At 40.7% G+C, this 23,066-nt stretch overlaps 1 protein-coding gene across 4 annotated transcripts in view; it reads left to right on the plus strand.

Moving 5' to 3' along the window:
- Nucleotides 1-23,066, plus strand: part of STPG2 (sperm tail PG-rich repeat containing 2) — a 424,532-nt gene that overhangs the window by 91,725 nt on the left and 309,741 nt on the right. For all 4 annotated transcript variants that reach the window (XR_010601227.1, XM_005278473.5, XM_042856391.2 and 1 more), the window contains 2 exons: nucleotides 505-668; nucleotides 7,152-7,241. Coding sequence is in view for 3 of the 4 variants with exons in the window: in XM_005278473.5 (XP_005278530.1) it covers nucleotides 505-668; nucleotides 7,152-7,241 (254 nt within the window). In the remaining variant the exon portion in view is untranslated. The remainder of the gene's footprint in view (nucleotides 1-504; nucleotides 669-7,151; nucleotides 7,242-23,066) is intronic.

Genomic DNA, 23,066 nt, shown 5'->3' on the forward strand with positions numbered 1-23,066 from the left:
TCCCACTTATTAAACTGCTGTCCCATTCTTCACTAAATCAACAGTACTGCAATACCAGTGCTGTCCGTCCTGGGTAACTGCTGTCATGGCCAGTGGGCTACTTGCAGAGTAAGATGCTACTCAGTCTGTGTAAGGGTGACTGAGCAGGACTTTAAACTAACACTACTAGTATTGAGGTAGTTATTTAGTTATCCAAGGCAAAATGGGAAAGCTTTTAAGAGTGATTACTGTATATATTACTGAACTATAATTAGTCATTTTGCAAATCAAAATCCCTCAGACCACAGGGTCCATACATTGATATAACTGGCAGGTAACTTCACAGATGTGGGTCCGTAAATGTATGGCATCCCTGTGTTTTCATTGGTTGAGACAACTTCATTACAGTATGAAAACATAACAATTTTAATTGAATATTAAAATATAATGTATTTCTAAATGACTATTTATGATAAAAAATCAAAACTATGATGGTGGCTCATAACTCTACTGTGACTTTTTCAGGTCCAGCTTTCTATAATATTCTCAACTATAGTATTGAAAGAGAGAATTTTAAAAAAGCTTACTTGGAGAGTACAAAGAAAGGAGCATTTGGATCTTCAGCTCCTCGACCTCTCTATGTTTTTAAGAGGGGAGCTTTCTGTACTCCTGGACCAGCTGATTATCAGGTAACTTGAAGCTATTAACTTTTTTTAAATGGTAAAGAGAGGTTCTTGGGGACTTGATCTGTCAGGATAAAACGCCTCAGGATTTTGGAAATGTTTCATGAATATTTTGTAGAAATAAAATGTATATTCTTAAAAATGTTATCCCTTCTGGCCTTTGACTCTATGACTAGGACATCTAGTCTGATCTCTTGTATGTTGCAGGCCATTGACACCACCAAGCACCTTTATGCAAACCCAATGGAACTGAGGCCAAAGTAAATGAGGGACACAGGAGATTAGATTATTATGTACCACGGGTAGTGAATAGGAGGCACCAAGTTGCACCAGTGCTTGAGGTCCCTGCAATCAGGGAAATGATTAAATAAGATATACACAGATGTGTGGCAAGTGACCTGCACCCACACATTGCAGAGGAAGGCAATCCACCCCGCGCTCCAAGGTCACTGCCAATCTAACCTAGGGAAAAATTCCTTCCCCTCAGAACCCTGACCCATCCTGATCAGTTTCCCAATTTGCAATGCAATACACATTGTGAAGAAGAGAACTAAATAATAAACACCCATAATTGTATAATATAGATCCATATATGCATGTTTCAACTTTTCAATATTTGCTCAGAACTTGGACTCCAACTCTACCGGAATAACTGTGAGCTAGGGGGAAAAACAAAACAATAAAAAACAAACAAACAAAAAAAACACTTCAGACATTTTGACATGCATATCAGAACACCAAGATCCCACTTTGTTCCTAAAAATGCTGTGTAGGTATGTTACTGAAATGCTTAACTTTATCAACTGAGTCAGAATTTTCTCAGTTCAGGTTAAGTAGCATGGACATATTTTTATATTCTGCCATATATTCACCATGGTATGGCAGTTTGGCCTGATGCTGATTAATCTGGGTATATAGTCTGTCTAATGCACTCAGGATCAAATTCTACCCTCACGTATATGCACACAATTGTTAAAATGAGCAAGGACTACTATCAAATTCCCAATTAGAACCAAGCTGGGTACCAGTTAATTAACAAAGCTAAAATAATAGATATTCATAAAGTAGAACAGATAAGTTTGGTGATATTTTTAATTGGTGGAGGTGGCATGAAGGATATCGTCCCTTCATATAACACAGATTTGCCCAGATAATTTCCATTTGGCCATGCAATAACACAGACAATCAGATATTGAAATAATTTAACAATTCTATGTTTCTTTCTCACTAGGATTTATTATTTGGAAATATAGCACATATCTAATAATTGTTAACAATATTCCTACTCAACATTTGGACAATAGACTTTTAACTTTTTGTTCTTTCAAAGATGACTCAAATATTAATAAGACTTGAACAGATAGTAATGCAAAATAAGATTTCTGCAAGCAATTTTTTCCACCAGAGTCATATGCTGTTTAGGAATATATACAGGTTTCAGAGTAGCAACTGTGTTCGTCTGTATCCGCAAAAAGAACAGGAGTACTTGTGGCACCTTAGAGACTAACAAATTTATTTGAGCATAAGCTTTCGTGTTCTACAGCATACATTATATACATCCGATGACGTGAGTTATAGCCCACGAAAGCTTATGCTCAAAAAATTTGTTAGTCTCTAAGGTGCCACAAGTACTCCTGTTCTTTTTGAGGAATATATATGTTCATGCTGTTTTGTGTAAGAGACTTTTGAATCATTGATTACAAACAAGCAATGCACATAGATCAACTGTTAACTTTTCCACAGGTGCTCTAGTCACACAACCTTTATGCAAAATAGTAGATAGATATACAATTTTTTACTTTAGGATTTATGTACAGGTAAAACTTGTTTTTATAAATTATCACTGTTATTGTATTACCCTTAATTACTGCAATGATAATCACATGGGGCATCACTGTCATTTAAACTAAAATCCCTTTACCTCACTCTGGCAAGAAAAGAAGCCTTAAATAAAATAAATTTACACTTTGCATAGTAGACTAAAGGGGCCTTATCTTAAATGGGGATCAGTTTCCAGGATCTTCCAATTTCTGACATACGTTACTTCAACAGTAAAAGTTATAAAAATAAATATTTCATGCAAACACAAAATTTCAGTAGAACAATAAGTAGATAACTTTTCTCTCTTCTCCCCCTGGTCATTGTTAATCACAAGATACCCTGGAGGGGTGGCTTAGTTCATCCAGTCAAGAACACTTTGTATTTAGGCAAACTTTACTTTTTACCTGCTAGCTCATGGGTGAGTTGCTCCCAGTCACTATCTGTCCACTACAACTTTTTATTTTTATTTTGGAGATGTTCTTTGACATCCCTGCATGGGGTATTGACAGAGGGATTGAAACCTGGACCTATAGATTTAAAATCTGAGCCTTTGCTGCCTCAGCTGAAAAACCCTCACTTGTTAGCTCAAAGGCTGAGCAGATATATTAAAGTTTGTTTGGTCTAGACACTAGAGAAGGACAGAGAGCTGTGCTGAGTAAGCATGGTTCACAAATAGTTCTGTGTGCAGGCTCACTTGTGAATAAAACTGCATTTGAGAGGTCTGCGTGCTTCTTAGGTTCATGTTGCAATCCATCCTTGTACCTTTCTTTGATCTGTTCTTGTTTTATCTTGTTCCCACAAAGATTTTTCACGGGTGTCTAGTTCTCTGCTCCACAGCAGGGTCTCTTTCCAGCCCTTTCCCCTGCTTCCACACTTACTTCTCAATTCTTATTTTTATAATATGCACCAGCACTGGTTAGGTTTCTATAAAATAAAATTAAACTTTTGTAAAGGCTAAAGAATGTTCTGCCTTCTTCACAGGTTCCCTGTAATAATTCATAGTTTTTTGATTAACTTACAGTAACGCTTTTTGCAAAGTTCAAATATGGTTTTCTCAGGTGGTGCAACCAGAGGGCAAGAGGGGCTGGTGCCCTCACAGTGGAACTATTGTGGGGGCTCCAGGCCTACATACATTCATGAAAGCCCCTGAGTTGGGGCGGGGGGGGAAACAGGATCCAGAGGGGCTGGCGCAGCTGTGGTGGTGCCTGAGGTCAGGCTGGAGAACAGGGAGTGGAGCCTGGAAGGGCTGTACTGATCCCAGGAGCAGATAGGAACTCTGAGTCCTCCTTTCTGAGTCCAGCCGGCTGCCTCCGAGTCTCAGTATCCCCCCTTCTATCCCCTTGCCCCACCATTCACAGGAGCTTCTGCCCCTTCTGCACTCCTATTGAGGTTGTATTATTGGTTAGGCTGCTGCCAGGCCTCTTCTATATCAGAGTAATTTTTAGGCTAAGTTTTCTAACAGTGTTTGAGAGTTGGCTAACATTAACCATTATTTCACAGACCTCAGTTAGTAATATTTTCATTATTTATGCTCTTCTTCTTTGCAAAATTCTTGGTCAGGATCAAAATAATTTAGATCTAAAACATAGTTTTTCTCAATAGAGCTCCCAGCTCTCATACAGTTCTCCATGGTTTGGTTCTCTGTGATCTTTCACAGACATATACTGTATGCCCAGTTAAAGCGATGAGGACTCTAGCCTCCTTAGAAAACATCCAGTAGGATTACACTGCTTTCAGCTAGATTAACCAATCATGAAACAGTGTAACAATTCACATGGCTTAGTTGTTGGCAAATTTACGTTAGGTTTCTGGAATTACAGAGTACTCAGCATTGCTTTCTGACAATAAATAATCAATACTGCATTCACAGATAAAATTAGGCTGAGGCAAGTAAACAAAAGATGAACTATAGTAATTTTCTAATCTTGTTTTACAATGAAGAGCACAATAAGTGTTTTTTCTTAATTTTTGTTCTAAAATAGTTTTTTATGAATGGAAAAGTACAGTATTCCTAGATTTCAGCATTCAAGTAAAGATATAAAAATATTAAAAGTCAAACTAAACATAAACAACAAAATAAGTGCTTCTCATGCAGGATCAAGTAATAAACCTATTTTACTCATGGAGTGACTCTGTCTCTCAAGTTCTGTATTATCAAATATATCAAGTACAACTACCTAAGGCAGGGGTTCTCAAACTGGGGGTTGGGACCCCTCAGGGGGCCACAAAGTTATTACGTGGGGGGTTGTGAGCTGTCAGCCTCCACCCCAAAACCTGCTTTCCCTCCAGCATTTATAATGGTGTTAAATATGTAAAAAAGTGTTTTTAATTTATAAGGGTTTTTTTTTAATTTATAGGAGGTGTTGCTGTGTGAAAGGGGTCACCAGTACAAAAGTTTGAGAATCACTGACCTAAGGACCCCATTATTGCTCCCTGACAGCTTACTTTAACAGAATTATTATCATATGGGAAGGAAGAGAATATATATTACTAAATATGTTAGATGTAGGACAGTTTTTTCCAGTATTTGTCAAATGCAAATAACTTAATTCCCCTAGGTCTTAATCAAGCAAGCTGAACAGTTCACATACATTATCATTAGAACTCAATATAGAAAAATTTAGATCTAACAGTGTCTTCATAGAGGTGGGGGTAGCAAACTAAGGTTTCTTGGGGATATAGCCAGGTCTGTGCACCAAAATCGGTGGTTAGCAGTGTTTCATGGCACCTCTATTCAGTTTTAAAAGTGGCTACTAAAACTTGGAACACAAAACTTAACCCCCCGCCCCCCAATTACTGCACCTTTAACAAAAGACATTCTCAAAAATAGCTAGTGTTTTCCACATTCATGTACTGATTGATTAAGGGAGATGAATAACAAAATATTGATACCTTTAGCTATGTAAACCCCTATATAAAAATATACTTAAAAACTCACTGCATTAAATAATAAATGAAATATGGTGATTGAAAAAGAACAAAAATTGCCGTTAACGTTTCAAAGTGCTACATCGGTCCTCAAGGCCATAGCTTTCAGTGTTGGCCACAAAAGTTGTTACAGTAGTCAAAAAATTATTATTCTAGTTGGAGTCATGTAGCTCATGATTATTGTTTCCTCTGTTCCCGTTCTTCCATTTCCTGCATTTAATTTTTTGTGCATAAAGCTTTTAAATACATCAAGTTGGCAGCACATAAAGGTTTCCACTGAGTAAGAAGTGCAGAGCTTATATGGTGTCACAAAACCAGTGGGGAGCATAATTTATATAATAGATTCCCAACCTGGGGTGAGTGTATGAGTCCAATGACCCATACACACACATACTTTGTGTGTGTATGGGTCATTGGACTAGAGGAGAGAAAATGGATATAGGGTAGAGAGTAGAAGAGTGCAGGTGAGGAAACTGCATGGTCCTGAACCTGTCCCCACTTTCCCCACAACAAATGTAAGCCTGTAGCTGTGAGTAAAGATGCTGTCAGTATCTTGAAAAGTACCCTTTATCCTTTTATGCTCTCATTGTAATCCCTACTGTAGTAGCCCTGGGTACATTTTATAAGTACAAGTTTGCAGGCAGGAAACAGTCTATTTGCTCAATCTTTTCTTTCCTGCTCCTGTGGTGGTGCTACTTTTGTGCTGTAACTCTTGTGATGTTTATAAGCACCCATGCATGCCACAGTTATAAGTGTTACATGTTACAAACCATGTTCTTGTGGAAATGGACATTACAAGCTCCACAAGTGTTGTTATAATGTAGGCTTTTTTACTTCTGTCATTAGAACAGCTAAGGTGCATGCATTAAGGCCCTGCTTAAGCATGTGTTTAAGTCGTATTGATGTCACCATTAAGCTGCTGTCCTTATGGAGCCCCACATTACAATAATACATGTGGCGCTTGAAGTCAGTGGGACTTAAGCATGTGCCTGTGTGCTTCCCTGAATCAGGTCCTAACAGCTTAATGCATAGCAATCTGAAATCAAACATATTTTTGATTTTAGGTTAATTTAGCTTATTATTCATGTAAATGTTTTAAAATATTTTTTATTGTATGTTTGCATAAAGATTGCTGATAGACCACAACATGAGTTGAAATAAATAAATAAAGGTTCTTTGAACCCTTGAGGCCCCCTTTTAACTTTTCTTTTTTCCTTTTCTTTTTTTCCTTTTAGGAAAACCAAATAAACTACTCTTCATATTGTTAATATAACAATAAGTTTATAAATTTAAATACTCAAAAACCAGGAACTTTAAAAGTTAAAGTGCTCATAGTAAAAATTTAGCTTTGCTGCATTACACTATTTTCTATTCCTGTTTCTCTTTTTAGATGATTACGTCTATATTTTGATGTTTATATTGTTAAGTATTTGCTATAAAATATAAAGGATGAGCAATAGGGCTAGGCTGTCATCATCTTAGCTTTTTGTTTGCTGAGTTTGGAGCACTGAATCTCATAGTCTTAACAGTACCTTAATATCATGTATTTGTTTAGGTTTCAAGAGATTTATACTGTAATGGGGAACTTGGCTGGGAGGAGACAATGTGTATTTGTAAACACTGAATGGATTGATTCTAATGCCAACAGAACTGATGTCAATTAAAACTACAAAGGAATTTTCAGATTCTGAAATAGGGTTTTTTAAAGACTAACACTTCTTTGTACTTTGGAATTCTCAGGGCAAAAGGAGCACTGAAGAATCACATAAACAACATAAGCAATTATCTGTTTTCTTGTCATCAACAGAAAGAACTCCAGTAGTTGCCATGGTAAGATAACTCTCCAGATTATTTGGGTTGTCTTTTTATATTACTGTATTCCCTCTAATATTTTAAACTAATGAATACAAATAAGATTTGTGGGGTCAAATTCTTTGCAAGCTAAGGTCCATTGAAATCAATAGAATTATGCCTGCAGATAATCTGGCATGTATTGTCTGTGGGGTCTGTAAATTTACAGCAATGAGAATGACATCTTCCAGAATGGTGGTATAATATTTTCAATATTATTTTATTTCTTGTTCTGTGTGTCCTAACATGACTTTTGTTTTTCTTACCACTGCTGTACATTGAGCAGAGGGTTTTTATTGAGCTGTGATGTTCAGGCCTTCTTTCTAAGAGGTTAAAGTTAATTTAGAATTCAGCAATGTGTATGAGCAGTTCTACTTAGTTCTTACAATATATATTATTTTGCATTTGTGTACAAAGAATATCATCTCCCATTGTGCTCACCCTTTCACCTGGATTTATGAGGCCCCTGCAAAGTTCATCACAATCTTCTGAGGTCTTGACTATCCTAAATAATTTTTGTGTCATCTGCAAATTGGCCACCTCACTAGTTACCGCCTTTTCCAGATCATTATTAAATGTATTAAAGAACACCTGTCCTTGTGTGGAACATTGGGGCACTGTGGTATTATTCTTTGTTTTCAGTCTTAGCCAGTTTCTAGACTTTGGGAGGTTTCAGAGTGGTAGCCATGTTAGTCTGTATCAGCAAAAACCATGAAGACTCCTTGAGGCACCTTAGATACTAACAAATTTATTTGGGCATAAGCTTTTTTGGGCTAGAACCCATTTCATCAGATGCATGGAGTGGAAAATACAGGAGCAGGTATAAATACATGAAAAGATGGGAGTTTCCTTACCAAGTGTGAGGTCAGTCTAACAAGACAATTCTCCCAGTCTTTATTCAGGCCTAATTTGATGGTGTCCAGTTTGCAAATTAATTCTAGTTCTGCAGTTTCACGTTGGAGTCTGTTTTTGAAGTTTTTGTTGTTGAAGAATTGCCACTTTTAGATCTGTTATTGGGTGACCAGGGAGTTTGAAGTGTTCTCCTACTGGTTTTTGAATGTTATAATTCCTGATATCAAATTTGTGTGGAAGGTCACCTACAGTGATGTTCTTGTGGCCATCTGGCCCACTTTAATGATCTCCTTCATTTCATTCCTGCACTCCTGTTGGATTTTGGAAAGGAAGGAAGTGATCCTCTCCCAAATTATATTTGGTGAACAATGCCTGGTAGTTCACCACCTGAAGCTTCAGCAAGGCATACTTTGTATCCAAAAATGTCTACTTTCCTAGGGTCTTTGGCCTCAGGAATTCTTTAATGGACTTCAATTTTTCTTGTGCTGCAGAAATGACCAGGGACTCTGAGTTTGGGTGGGCATCAAAGTGCTCAAAAAACTCCATCGTACTTTACCTGAGGTCATTCCCCAATAGCAGCAGAGAAGCACCTCTGCTCAATGTTGGTGAGAAGGAATATGTTGGCAATGAGGAGGAGTATCATCTCTCTTCCTCAAGAGGCAGAGCTCAGGTGTAGTGTGGAGCCAGTGTCGGTCACCTCATTGTTATTTATAACTTCCTGGATGGGAAGGGATCAGTCTCTGTCCATGGTATCTCTAGAGGGGAGACAGACTCCTGCAAGGCATTTCTCAGGTCTTTGTTTGGCTCTCTTCTAGGTACTGGTATAAGGATCAGTGCCAGATCTCTCATTCCACCTAACTACTCAGTGGCTTTAACCTTGGAGGAGTGATAGGTCCAGTAGAGATAACACAAACCTTTCTTAGTTTTAGAGCTATGTTTAATCTCATAAATGTGAGTCAGTGTCCTGTTTATGACTGGGCATAGGTGCCAGGTTCAATGGCTGAAGTGCCAGTACAGGCTAGTATAGGCACCAGAGTCATCAGTGTCAGATCTGCTGATTCTAAGGTAGTTGGTGCTGAGCTCTTGGGCGCTGGGACCTTCACTGATGTTGAAGTAATCAATGTCAACTTCATTGGTGCCAACTTTGTTGGTGTCCTCTGCCTTCTTTCCATCTAATCCCAGAATGTGACGTGTTCTCAAACTAGTGCAGGCCGATACTGGTTTATTTGGCCTCTCTCTGGTTCTGTCACCTCTGGATACAAAGTGACCCATGTAGACTGATCTAGAAGATGTAGCTTGATTCCCTTAACCTATAGATCCTGGAGGAATAGGACTTGCAATCAGAGCATCAGTCTGAGATGTCTCTCTCCCTAGGCAAAAGAGATATTGGCTTTGTACATCTTTGATGGGGATAAGTCTGTTGAAGGGTGGGAAGAATTTAAACCCTGTGAGGTGTTGTGGTTGGCACAAAGCATTTCACCCTAATGTCTGGGGAATATAGCTCTCACTGTATCGGGTGCCCCCCCTGCTGTTTGTTGCTCACTCTGCACCAGGTTCCAGACCAGGGACCCTATAACCAGCAATCCAGGTCTGGTCAGTCCCCGTCCATGTTGCTGTTTCCCTTGGTTCCACCCTCTTTCTCTTGCCTGTCTCAGGGTTTACTACTGAAGCTTACACCACTCCCAGTGGCTATTTCACCACCTTCTATCTTCTTGACAGATTCCTTACTCCTGGGCAGGATTCTAGGGCTCACTCCTATGACTTCCTTCTGGCCCTTCACAACCTCTCTCATCCCAGGAAGTGACTGCAGACTCCTTCCCCTGCAGCTGCTTTTTGCTCTCAGCTTCTTGGCTTTAGAGTGTTGGTCCAACCCTTCCCCAAACAGATTTCATTCTCAATTAACCCTGGCCTTCCTTCTCTCAGGTAACACCAGGTGACCTACTTGACCTCTCAGACCATCGTTAATCCTATCAACGTTGGTGTGAGACATACACCCCAGCACAGGGATCAGCAATCAAATTCTTATCTTTTTTCTTTCTTAATGAACACCCTATAGAAACAAGTATAAAGACAAGATTTCTTCACCAAGTTGGCCTGGGAAAATGGCTTAGAGTATCTAAAGAGAGAGTAGCAGATTGGACATTCCCTGCATTCCATCTCACCGACATTGGTTGTTAGCAGGAAGTGAGTTAGAATCACAGCCACTCTACCTTTTATGTTGTGACGAAGTGGGAATGTTCGTGATGTGTTATTTGAATGCTGAGTGGGGAGTATTAACCTGAGAAGGTTGCAGGGGAATTTTGCTGGGACTGCCTGCACTGGGGAAGGGAGGATACCTGAGCATGTAACATGAGAACCCAGGAAGGGGGTTGGAGGCCAGGTAACACCTCTGCCCGGGAAACTGGACAAAGGACACAAAGGCTGGGGGAGGAGCCGAAAAAAGGCCAGAAAGGAAGGGGCTGAAGGGAATTTCATTTTGGAGCTGGCTGGGAAGTAAAGAGGGGCACCCCGACCAACAGGGCTGTGGCCTCCCTGGGGTCCCCAGATGGACCTAACTAAAGGGGGTCCTGTTGTCTGTATCGGCAAGACCTGTTTTGGACTGTGTTCCTGTTGTCTAAATAAACCTTCTGTTTTACTGGCTGGCTGAGAGTCATGGTGAATCGCAGGAAGCGGGGGTGCAGGGCCTTGTCTTCCCCACACTCCGTGACATATGTCCTCACAGGGGAGCATGAGGTGGCACAGGAACAGGGCCGGCTCCAGGCACCAGCTCAGCAAACAAGTGCTTGGGGCGGCCAAGGGGAAGAGGCGGCACGTCGGGCTCTTCGGCAGCAATTCGGCGGCGGGTCCCTCGGTCCCTTTCAGAGGGAAGGAACTGCCGCCAAAGTGCCGCCGAAGAAGAAAGCGGTGCAGTGCAGCTACCGCCAAATTGCCGCCAATCACGATCGTGGCTTTTTTTTTTTCCGCCTCTTGGGACGGCAAAAACCCTGGAGCCGGCCCTGCACAGGAAGCATGTGTGGCCCCAGTGGAAGTGGAAATTAGCAGGGCTAAGATGGAGTTTGAAGAACAAATTGCCAATAACCAAACAAATAATTTAATTGTATCAAAAACAGGAAGCCTGCGAAAGGAGTAGTAAGTTTGCTGAACTATCAGGGACTAAGAGCAATAGGATATTATAGAAAAGTTACATGATTCATTTGCATCAGCTTTCGACAGTGAAGATGTTTAGGAGACATCTATCCCAAAGCTACTCTTTTTAGGTAATAAAAAACAGGTATTGTCAGAGAGTGAGGTGTCAAAGATAGTAGTAATGCAGGAACAAAATAGTAAATTAAAGAACAACAAAGTCACCTGCACCTAATGATATACATCCAGGAGTCTGTTTCTGAAGTTTTTTTGTTGAAGAATTGACACTTTTAGGTCTGTATCGGCAGAATGTTATAATTCCTTAGCCTGGACCAGTCCACACAAGAGGTTCTGATACAGCCGTGAGGTCAATAGCCAAGGCTATTTGCAATGAGGCACATCTTGTGGCTCCAGGTGTCGGGTACACCATGTGAGCTACAGGCCACGATTGAAGACCTTCCTTTTGTAGGAATGGACCTCCTCAGCCAGAGGAGAGATGAACTTCTCCATTCCCTCAAGGACTTGAGCACCATGCTACAATATCAGGGAATTTAAAAACTGGCTCCCTACAGAAAGCCCTACAAATATCAGCCCCAACAAAGGCAGAGGATGCCGTCCTACACCATGGGCTGACAGCCAGAGTATCAGAAAAGAAAGAAACTCAGTTATTCCACGAGACACCTGTCTTCTGCCTCTTTGACCAACCCTGCACCCTCTCCAGAGGGCAGCAGATTTGATAGGAGTGTCAAGAATCACAGCGGAATCAATCTGGAATTTGGCCCCACCTTTGGGAACAGTCTTGTCCTATTCCACCAGGTCTGGGCAGCCATCACAGCCAACAAATGGGCATTAGAAAACATAGCCGAACATTACCCTATAAAATTCCATTCTCTGCCTTCTACCCAACCCACTTCTCCATTTCTTTTCAGGAACCCTTTTCATGAGACTTCATTACAAACAAACAAGGCTTGTTGCTTCATCTAGGAGACATAGAAGAACTTACGTGGGTTCAGGGCAAGAGGTTCCACTCACAGTACTTTTGTATCCCAAAAAAGAAAGGTGATTTTGTCTTATCCTAGACGTGAAGAAACTGAACAAATACATATTCCTCCTCACATTCAGGATTATAACAATTACCTACATCATCACATCTCTCCAGGCTTAAGACTGGTTTGTGGCTATTGACTTTCAGGATACATACTTCCACATAGTCATCCATCTGGCTTGTGGGAAGTACATGAGGTTCACAGTGGGGTCCAACCATTATCAATACAAAATGGATTCTCCACTAAGTGTTTTCATGAAATGCCTGGCAATAGTACCTGTACACCTCAGAAGGAAGAACACTGATGTCTATCCTTACCTGGATGATTGACTGATCAAGTGCAGATTCCAGCAGGAGACAAGAGCAAGTCTTCCACCTCTAAATGGTAGACCACATGATGAACTATGAAAAAGATAATCTGTTATGCCATCACAGATGATAGAATTCATAGGAGCTCTGATTGACTCCAGCTCGGAAAGAGTATACCTTCTCAATGAAGATTCCTGTTGTTGCAATTGCTAGTGCTCGGGATAGAGTAAAAGTTGACTATGATGGTATTGCCATGTCTGGGGCTCCTTGGCCATATGTTTGCTTGCATATACGTGGCAGTACTTGTCAGACTTCACCTGCGACATCTTCACCTCTGCCTCAGGTCAGTCGATTCCCCAGGGAAACACCAGATGAACAAGAAGGCTTTGGGCTCACCTCACGTTGTTGCAGAACTAAGATGGCAGAAGAAACTCAGAAACATGCATGTACCATTCTCAGCACTCTCACTGACAAAAATTGTATGGAAATATCTGGCAGAGGTTGAGAAGTCCATTGGGACCATCTACAAATGCAAGCGACCTAGGCCCCAGAAGTCATGAGGTTCCACATCAAATTCCTGGTGCTCAGAGCCACTAAAATAGCCTGCAGAGCCTTCCTCCACATTCTTCAAAACTCCACTGCAAATACTGACAGACAATCCATCTGCAATGAAATACATAAGCAAACAAGGGGGCACATATTCATCTTCCCTTTGTCTGGAAGCTGTGCCAGAACTTTTGTTCCCGGGGGGCCATGAGCCTGGGATTGTTTCTAAAATGCTTTCTTTCTGTAGTGGTCTCAAGGCATACTATATACTTTTTCACCAATCTTCTTGTTCCTTGGAGTAATTTCCAAGATGAGAAGAGACAAAGTCATGGGTGGCTTTTGGGTGGCTCCATAGGGGCTTACACAGTTTTGGCTGACAGACTTGCTGAGCATGTCTATTCAGTTCCAGTCTAGCTCCCAGACTGCATGGACCCCGTAGACAAATATTCCATCCAGACCTGAAGTTGCTGCACCTGATGGCATGGCTGTTGTCTGGTTGAGTACTACGGACAGAGGCTGCTCCTTTCAGGTCCAGGAAATCCTGTTACAAGGCAGGAAAATGTCAGCCAGAAGAACCTATTCATCTAAATAGAAGAGCTTCTCTCTATGGGCAGTCCAGCATGGCCTTGATACTTATTGGACGTACAACAGGTCTGGGGGAACTGAGGGAGGGACATGGCTGACTTGTACTTTATGGCAGCACAAGGAGGCACAGGGCACATTATATGGCCCTGATGGAGACTATTAAAATAATTAAATCATGTGCACATGAGATGCATCGCCCCTACAGTTGGATTCCCACTGACTATAACATCTCGCAGAACCACAGTTACTGTAGGGTTCTTTCCTTTTTTCCAAATTTGTTACTGAGTTTTCAGAGAAATGTTAAATGGCATTTCACTTTTAAATCTGCAAACTCATTATAATAACCTGTCCTTCCCTCAGGAGCAATTATTCAACACTAAAAATTCCACATCTTGCATGTATATTGTAATTGGCATAGATCTTAATGTTTTAAAGCACTTTTCAACAATAAAATAAATGTTTACTGTCTCTACCAGACAAGTCATGTGTCAACTAAATAGCAGTGCAGTGCATATAAAAATTGTATATCACTTTGTGCAGTAAATTGTTTTAACTGAAGGAACATATCCTTATTTTGAAAGTATTTAGAAATACAGTAGCCACCTCAAAAGATAACTTTTTTTCTCTAGCAGTTAAATAAAATCAGAATCACATTCATGTGTAGCATATTTCAAAATCTACTGTCTATTTTCCAAATGATTTTGAATGTAAGAATAGTGGCCATACTAGGAGAAATTGAAAATCAATTATCTTTTTGTATATGTTTTAAGTATTAATGGGACATCCAAGTAGCTGCAACGGCCACCAGAATATCTTGGCCCATATCTTGCTCTTATAGATATTAGATTTAGAAATCTGATTCATTACAGTGGCATCAGGATTGGGTCCTGAATGTGGAACTAAAGTGTGGCACTCCATTTAAAATTGAAATAAAAATGAAAGCTAGTATTATCGTACATCTTAATAGATACAGACAGAAAAAATGTGTCAGCTTTTGGATCTTCTGGTCAAGATTTATATCTAGGAAAGAGATTCCTCTTAATTTAAGATTCTTCATCGTTAACAATCCAGAATCATAAGGATCTGTCACCAAAGCAACCATAAAAAAGAAGGTTTTGATTAACAATGGTATAATAAGTTTGTTTTTGAATTTTTGTTGAAGCCAGTCCTTCTAATTTAAGAACCCTCTTAAATAGATGTTTGATGATTCTCTTGATTGCACTGGTAACAAAATAGTTCTAGTCTGGTCAGATAACAAGAATTAGTGTAAATACTCACTGAACTGGTGAACATTTTGCATGAATTGATAAATTGCAGTGTTATATGTATATTAAGAGGTTACTTGACAAAGCTAATTGTTTTGAAATCTAAGCTTTTGCTAATTTCTTTGATCAAGAATTGCTTCAGTGTAGAAGCTTCATGTCAGGAGGGGAGAGGTCTGAGGTCACTAGGAGAGTGGGTACTAAGCTGTGAGGTAGCAAAGGAATTAGAAAAGGGGGGAGGGAATGGGTTTATTGGATTGGAAATTTGTGGGAAGGCAGGTCATAGGTGCCTCTCAGGGCCGGCTCCAGGGTTTTGGCCGCCCCAAGCAGCCAAGAAAAAGCCGCGATCGAGATCTGCGGCGGCAATTCGGCGGAAGGTCCTTCGCTCGGAGCGGGAGTGAGGGACTGTCCGCCGAATTGCCGCCGAATAGCGGGACCTGCTGCCCCTCTCCGGAGTGGCCGCCCCAAGCACCTGCTTGCCAAGCTGGTGCCTGGAGCTGGCCCTGGTGGCTCTGGACCTGCTAGTTGTTTCTGTGGAAGGGATGGGGAGCCAAGCAGAGTGGCTTGAGTTACTAGTTCTTTTCGTGGAGGAAAAGAAGGTGTCTGAACCTGTCAAGAGTCTGCAGCATTGTCTTGAAAATCAGCTGCCTGGGATAGATTTAAATTTTTTTTATTAAAGCTAATGTTAAAAAAAATTATATAGTACACAGGTTAAGAAAAGAGTATCTGTATATCTGGGTATAGTTCTTAGATTATCCACAATACAAAGTTTGTTTTAAAAAGTCATAAAATACATATAGTGCATAATCAGCAATAACCCAAATGAAGGTGAATAAATTTAACAATACAGTTTAGATATTAGAATCTGAATACTCAGGTACGTCACTCACGAAAGGTTATACAGAGAGTTGGTTGTTGAAAGCAAATATAGGAATGAGTGAGTATTGTCCCTCAGTAATTGAGCATTTAGGGTAGTCTATTTGGAAAGTACAATCCATGAGGAAAGTATTTCAGTTACTTTCCCCACTGTGCTTCTCATCGGCACTCCAGCTAACCCTCCTGGGATTGCCGATGTCCGGTGATGTGTTCTATGTAGATGTCCCTTGACCACCTGATGCTGTCCAACACCATGAGATGCCGCATCAGCCAAGTGTAGCGCTGATCGATTCCGTAATCTCTCAACACTTGCTTGTTACTGGGGTCCCATGCATCCAGGGCTCCGACAATCAGCGCGTCTGTCTGAACCTGGTAACTCTTAGCTCTCAAGGTGTCGGCCAGAGGGGCATATTTCTCTACCTTTCGAGCTCGGGCATTGCGGAAGGCCTGGGTCCTGTTCTCGAAGGGCACTGTGACGTCCACCAGGATGATCTTCTTCCGGTCCTCATTGGTGATGATGATGTCCGGTCACAGTTGGCTGTTGGTTCCGGGGATGGTGGAGTTCATGGCAACCTTCCTTATGGGTGGTGGGATAGCTCTGACCTGGCGACCTTGGATGGCGTTGTGTTGCAGCTGCCAGGCTCTGAAATGGGGCTTGCAGCTACATGGGACATGGGGTAGTGTCTCGTTGGCATAGCCGCACTTCCTACATGGCTTGTCCTGATTCCTGTGGTGGATGGCTCTGTTCAGTGGAACGCAATTGAGACGGGCCCTGTGGATGAACCTCCGTTCGACAAATTGGGTGAAGCTGCCCTCGGGGAGGAAGTGGTTGCTGGTATCCCACTTGCACATCACCTTGAACACCTTGCCCTGGCCTGGCTTCCGCTTCCAGTTTTCCACATACTGGCAGTGGTTGGCATCCCTCAGGTTCCTCTCCAGCATGGCTCTAGCTTTCAGAGTAAGGATTGTGTGGTCCATTCTTCATCTCTGGTACTAGGACTCCCAAATCCTGACGTTCCTCTCACCACGTCCAACAGCAGCCAATATGCTTCTCCAGTCGTCATGTAGCATTGCGGGCATGAGTCCAGAGTGAAGCAAAGTCTCCCCCGTCTCTTCCCAAATCGCCTTCCAGCGAGCCGCTGTGGTAGGTAGCAACATCTTGGTTGGAGGGGTCCTGGCGATTTGCTTCTTGATGATATCCGGCATGGCACTTTCTGCGATGTTCCTCACCATGGTGTCCAGGCACGTCAGAAGGCGGAAGGCATGAGTGATCATTGTAATGTCACACAAATCACCCATATGAGGGACGTTGGCGCCCCCCTGCCTGTGCAAGATGTACACCAGTTCATTGCTGGCTTTCTGGGGAAGAAACATCCACTTCTTTACTAGCTGGCTAATGGTGTTGTCTGCCTTGTTCAGAGGTACTTTCGCCATGGCAGATCCCCTAAGGAATAATACTGGCAGGTCATTCTAATAAAGCACAGTATTGGAGTACTCATCTAGCAGCTAGAGACACCCCTAGTAATTTAACACTAGTATAAACAGTAATTAGCATCCAAATGCATATTTTCCCCAAGAATAAATGCATCATTGTTGCTTTTTCTTAAAATATACCAATGCAAGCAGTCCAGCACCTGTGAGAACCATATACTGTAACAAGAAGCCAACTTGTTTTTAAAGAAAGCAATTTGCACTAAGGCAGCATATTTCAGCTTTGAGCTTCTAAGAGTAATGATAAAAATAAGAAACAAAATGTTCTTTAAAAATATGAAAAACATCTTGGCCTTTTAAAGCAGATACTTTCTGAATAAACATGTAGGTACTTATTTTTCTTCCTCTTTCTGTTATCATACCATGTATGCTAACCAACAAATTGAAATATTGGGTTTTGTCCTGGTGCCACATTTTGGATATTGCAGTTTTAATATCGTTATTGTTAAATTATACCATTTACTATTTTCCTTTATGAAAAAAGGGATGATTGCTTTTTTTATAGTGTTGTACTTTAAAATTAGTTGAAAGATTTAGAGGTAACTTTTAAAACGTTGTTTATGTTGTCACTATAGTATTTTTTTCACCTAAAATCCTCAACAGAAGGTCCATTAATGCTTACTTTAGAATATAATGTTGACCAAATGCTCAGAAATTTTGACTTCTGGTCCTATGAAATGGGTAACTGTTGGCTTTGCCAGTGACAGCAGATCAATATAAACAAGCACAATATTGCACCCAATAATATTTTTAAGAATAAAGATGCCTGTGCAAAAAACAGATGGATACTGTAATAGGAAAATGTGTAGGGATTTCTAAGTAATCACTGAGAAATTATACTGAATCATAGTTTACTTTCATGGAGGGATAGATTCTTTTTGAAAAAAAGTACATAATTTTCAGAATAATATTTTATGATACATATGCAAAATGAAAGTACTGTAATAAAAATTTGAATGATTATTTTTACTGTGAAGGGTCGAGAGAGCAAATCAAGCAAAATGTAATTAAAATAACATAATCCAAAGTAGTTTTTGTGTATTTATTATATCCGAATAGTCTTTAAATCTAATTTTTTTTTTTAAATCTGGAATAATCACTGCCTTCAGATTTAAACTGCTTTATATTTTAAAAAAATGCAAATCTCATGTATTCTGATGCAAATATCATCAGAAGATAATATTTTTTAAATGTATGTTGAGCTTACCCTTGATAATGACAGAGGGGGGGAAAAATTCTGTACTCCCATCCAGCAAAATACTTGCTAGTAATCTCAATGGCAGAACTGAGTCCTGCCAGAGACCCAGCAAAAGTACCCACGGAGTTGTGCTGCAAGGCCCTGATCTAGCAAAGCACTTAAGAACATGTGTAATTTTAAGCACATTGATAGTCCCACTGAAGTGAATTGGGTAACTCAAGTAGTTAAAGGTAAGCACACACTTAAGTACTTTGCTGAATGGGGGCCCAAGAGATCAAGTCCATTCTGGTTTTCTTCCACTCTCCTGTAATTTTGTTTAGTCAGTTGCACATTTTTGATGTTGACCTATGATGCTGATGCCCTTAAGTCACAATCTCTCTTCTGGGATTTTCCAGGGATAGGGAAGATTTCTATATTAACCAGTAAGCCCATAATTAGTTTTTGATTAAATGTTTTTTGTTAGAAAATGCTGATTCATCAAAACTGAAATTTTTAGTGGAAATTTACTGGTTTCAATGAAAATGTCTCTCTGAGTAGCCAACCCAGAATAGTCAAGAGCTCAGTGGTTTTGGCTCTGATCTAGGACATGGGAGAAGGGTTCCAATCCCTGCTGTGGCTAATTCTGAGCATGGACTTGAACCTGAGTCTCCCATCTCTCAGGTGAATGCCTTAACCATGGTCTATAGAGTCAGCCTCTCTCTGTAACTCAATGAATGTTTGTTTATTTATACAAAGTGAAACATTCCCAACAGAAGAGAATCAGAGAGGCTGACTCTGTAGACTGGTAGTTAGGGCACTGATGTGGGAGACCCTGATCCGACTCAGGCAGAACAGAGACTTGAACCCACATCCCAGGTGAATGCCCTAGCCACTGGGTTATTGAGTATTCTGGGGTGGAATGCTCTCTCATGTTTTTTGTGAATAATTTCAAAAGTTGTAGTACTGATACGGAACAAAAACAATGTCAAAACCTCAATTTGTCCCCCAAAATGGAATTCTTGTCTTCAGGCCAGTTCTAATGTTAACTGCTTGCCTTGTTATGAATCACATGCAGTCTAGTATTTTTATCCACACTGAAAACTGACTTTTAGAATTTTTTTATACCAGAATGTTAATTTTACCTATGTATTCAGCTTCCATCTCTCGCAGAGGTGGAGTAATTGTGCCAACCGGAGAGCGCTTTCCCGTTGGCATAGAGCGTTTTCACCAGATGTGCTACAGCGGTGCAGCTGCATCGGTGCGCTTCTAGTGTAGACCTGCCCTAAGAGGTTAAAGATGAAAAATTCCTTAAAATGCCAGAAAAGAATACCAAAAATTGTCTTGTGGGTGGTTGATACAATTTATAGTTATATATGTAGATAAAGACAAGTTAACATTTCTGTTCAATAACAGTTACTTTTAATACGTTGTTTTCCTCTTTTTACAAAATGTGTAAATCTATTTGTTTTACTGTGTAAAGGTGTCTCCTTTCTGTAAAGACCAGAGGTAAAATATTGTTTGTAACCTGTTTCTTAGCATGATTTTGATGCCTGTCCACACAGTGCAGACCAAGTTCTAACATAACATGGTTGATGTCCAACACTGTTTATCAATTGTTTAAACACTATCAATTTAGTGGTGTGGTGGAGAAGACGACCTATGATTTAATCACATTCCCTCTTCAAGTTTTAATCTCTTGTTGTATCTGAATTCGTCAAAGATCTCTAGCAAAAGGAGGGAAATAAAGTCTGATATTCCTGGTATTTCTAATGGAAAAACAGGCAGATTATTTACAAGAGTAAAAGATAATTTATTTAGTTTGTAAACTCTTAAGGGAAGGGGCTACTCTAGGTTTGTACAGCGGCCTGGGACATTGTATTCTCAGTTGGTCCCTAGGCCACTAGCATAATACAGATAACAAATAATAATTATAATGATTGAGGCATATTGAGAAAGCACCACCTTGGGGTCATAGTATAAAACTGGGAGTCAGGCATTCTGAGTTCTCTTCTTCTTCCCTCTATCAGTCACTGTAGGCTTGATTCTGCCATCCTTACTCATGCTGAGTAGTACTTATGAGAGTATTACCTCACAGGTAAATGCTACTCAGCACAATGAAGGGTAATAGAATCAGGCTGTGTGCGCCCTTGATCAAGTCTTAAACTTCCCAGTGCTTCAATTTCCCTATCTGTTGAAAGGGGATGACAGTACTTGCCTACCTCACAATAGTGGTATGAAAATTACAGCGATTTGAGATCTTTAGTTAAAAGATACTATAATTGCAAAATAAATAAAATGTTGTATTAATAAAAAACACTGTAGTATTGCAAATGTACACAGTGCTCTACAAAGATCAAGGAAGACATATTTCCAAACCCAAGTCATAGGCTGACAGTTCTGGGAAAGAAGGAAAACAAAGAGAGATTATTGGTGAGGAAAGATTCCCGAGAGAAGTGGGTTTTGGAGGAGAAGGAGAGAGAAGGGGCTTGGTGGTGAGGGAAGAGGGATAAAGCCCCAAGCATTTGGGGGCAACATAATGGAAGACACGAAGTTAGAAGAATGAAAAAAAAAAAATAAGAGAAAAAGAGGAGGATTTAGGAGAATAAGGAATGAGAGGGGAGTGGGAGAAAAGAGACAGGAGAAAAAGGTAGGAGCAGCATCATGTAGGTCCTTGAAGGGTCAGAAGAAGGAGCTTGGCTTTGATATGATAAGGGGCAGGAAACCAGTGGATGAGGGAGGAATGACATGTTCAGAGCAGTGGGAAAGGACATGATTATATGAGCAGTATTTTGGATAGGCTGGGGTTGGTAGGGAGGTGGTGTAGGCCAGAAAGTAGAATATTACAGTAGTCAAGGCAAGAGGTGGCCATGGCATGAGCAATGCCAATGAAGGTGGAAGCAACTAGTGACAGAACTCATTGAGAGACTAGATATGTGGGAAAGGGGAGCAAAGTGTTTAAGATTACATTACGCTGCAGTCTGGGAGAAAAGAAGGATATTGGTGGTGGTAATGAAGGGATCAGGTGAGATTTTCGCCATCTGGGGACTCATGCTTTCCCAGTCAATGGGAATTAGGTGCCTAAGAGACTTTTGAAAATGGGCTTTAGGCACCTAAGTCACTTAGGTGCTTTTGAAAATTTTAGCTCTGATCAAGTATAGGAACACCTTAATCATTCTTTGTATGGCACTGTATAAAAGGAAGGGTGAAGAAAGATACAGGAGAGAATTAAGGCTTTCTAATATTGTTACTATTTATTTTTTTCACAAACAATTAGAGAACTAGCTTTATCCAGACAAGTGTTCAACTACTGAAACTTGGACTGATTCTCCAGACATATGAATAAATGTAGAAAATAAAAGCATTAAAATAAAGGAAACAGAAAAAGAAAATCCATAGTGTTTGAATGATTTAGTAACTGTATTGCTTCTAGCCCTGCTCTCTCTGCTAGCATATGTTGTGTAAGTAGTTAAGTGGCTTCTATTTAATGACTAAATCATTTTTAGTACATTGTCACAATTATTGCTTTCATGCTGAATTGTTAATAGAATCACTTTGGTAGCATATTAAAAGTACTGCATACCATAGTGTTCATTTACTTCAAGAGCTAGGGTTTCCTTGAAATCATATTGTGCTACATAATTATAGTTTGCAGACTAAAAGTTTTATTTTACAGATTGTAAATCTGCATTTTTGTGGTGATATGCAGTACAGAGGTTTCAGGCATAGGTATTTACTAAGAAATTTATATCTTTTAATAGGCCATGCCTGATTTCACAGCTTAAAAAGTAGGCTATATTATGTGAAAATAATAAACCTATCACAGTTGGCAATGGCAACAGCATTCTAACTGCTGCTATTTTAGTATGTAACAAAAGTATTATTTATTGTTTCCTTGAACATTTAGATTTTTATATACAATACTTAAAACAACTTTTGCAATATGTTATTTGACAACAGAATATATTTAAAGAATCCAATTCATGATTATAAAAAGTGGAAGAAATAGAATATATAGTGTAAAATATGTAATGATTACTATACATTTTATATTTGCACAAAATTCAGTGAAGAAAAATAAATTAGGGTTACCATATTGTGTGCCTCCAAATGGAGGACACTCCACGGCCCCCGGCCCCGCCCCCAGCCCCGCCCAACCCCGCCCCCTCCCCAAAGTCTCCGCCCCCTCCCCTGCTTCCCGCGAATATTTGATTCGCGGGAAGCCTGAAGCAGGTAAGGGGGGTGTGGGGGGAGGAGGCGCGGCCCAGGCTGGCCCCCCGGCGTTTCCAGCCTGGGTCAGCTCGGGCCCTGGGGTGCCGGCCCCGGCCGACCACCCCCGGCCCGCCCAGCACTGCCGGCCCCCGGCGGCCCGGCGCACCCCCCGGCTCCCGGCTCCCCGCCGGCCCGGCTGACCCGGCTCCCCGCCGGCCCGGCTGACCCGGCTCCCTGCGGGCCCGGCTGACCTCCCGATTTTCCCGGACATGCCCGGCTTTTGGGGATTTCCCCCCGGACGGGGATTTGAGCCCCCAAAAGCCGGACAT

The sequence above is a fragment of the Chrysemys picta genome, chromosome 5, assembly GCF_011386835.1.
Source record: "Chrysemys picta bellii isolate R12L10 chromosome 5, ASM1138683v2, whole genome shotgun sequence".
Lineage (NCBI taxonomy): Eukaryota > Metazoa > Chordata > Testudines > Emydidae > Chrysemys > Chrysemys picta.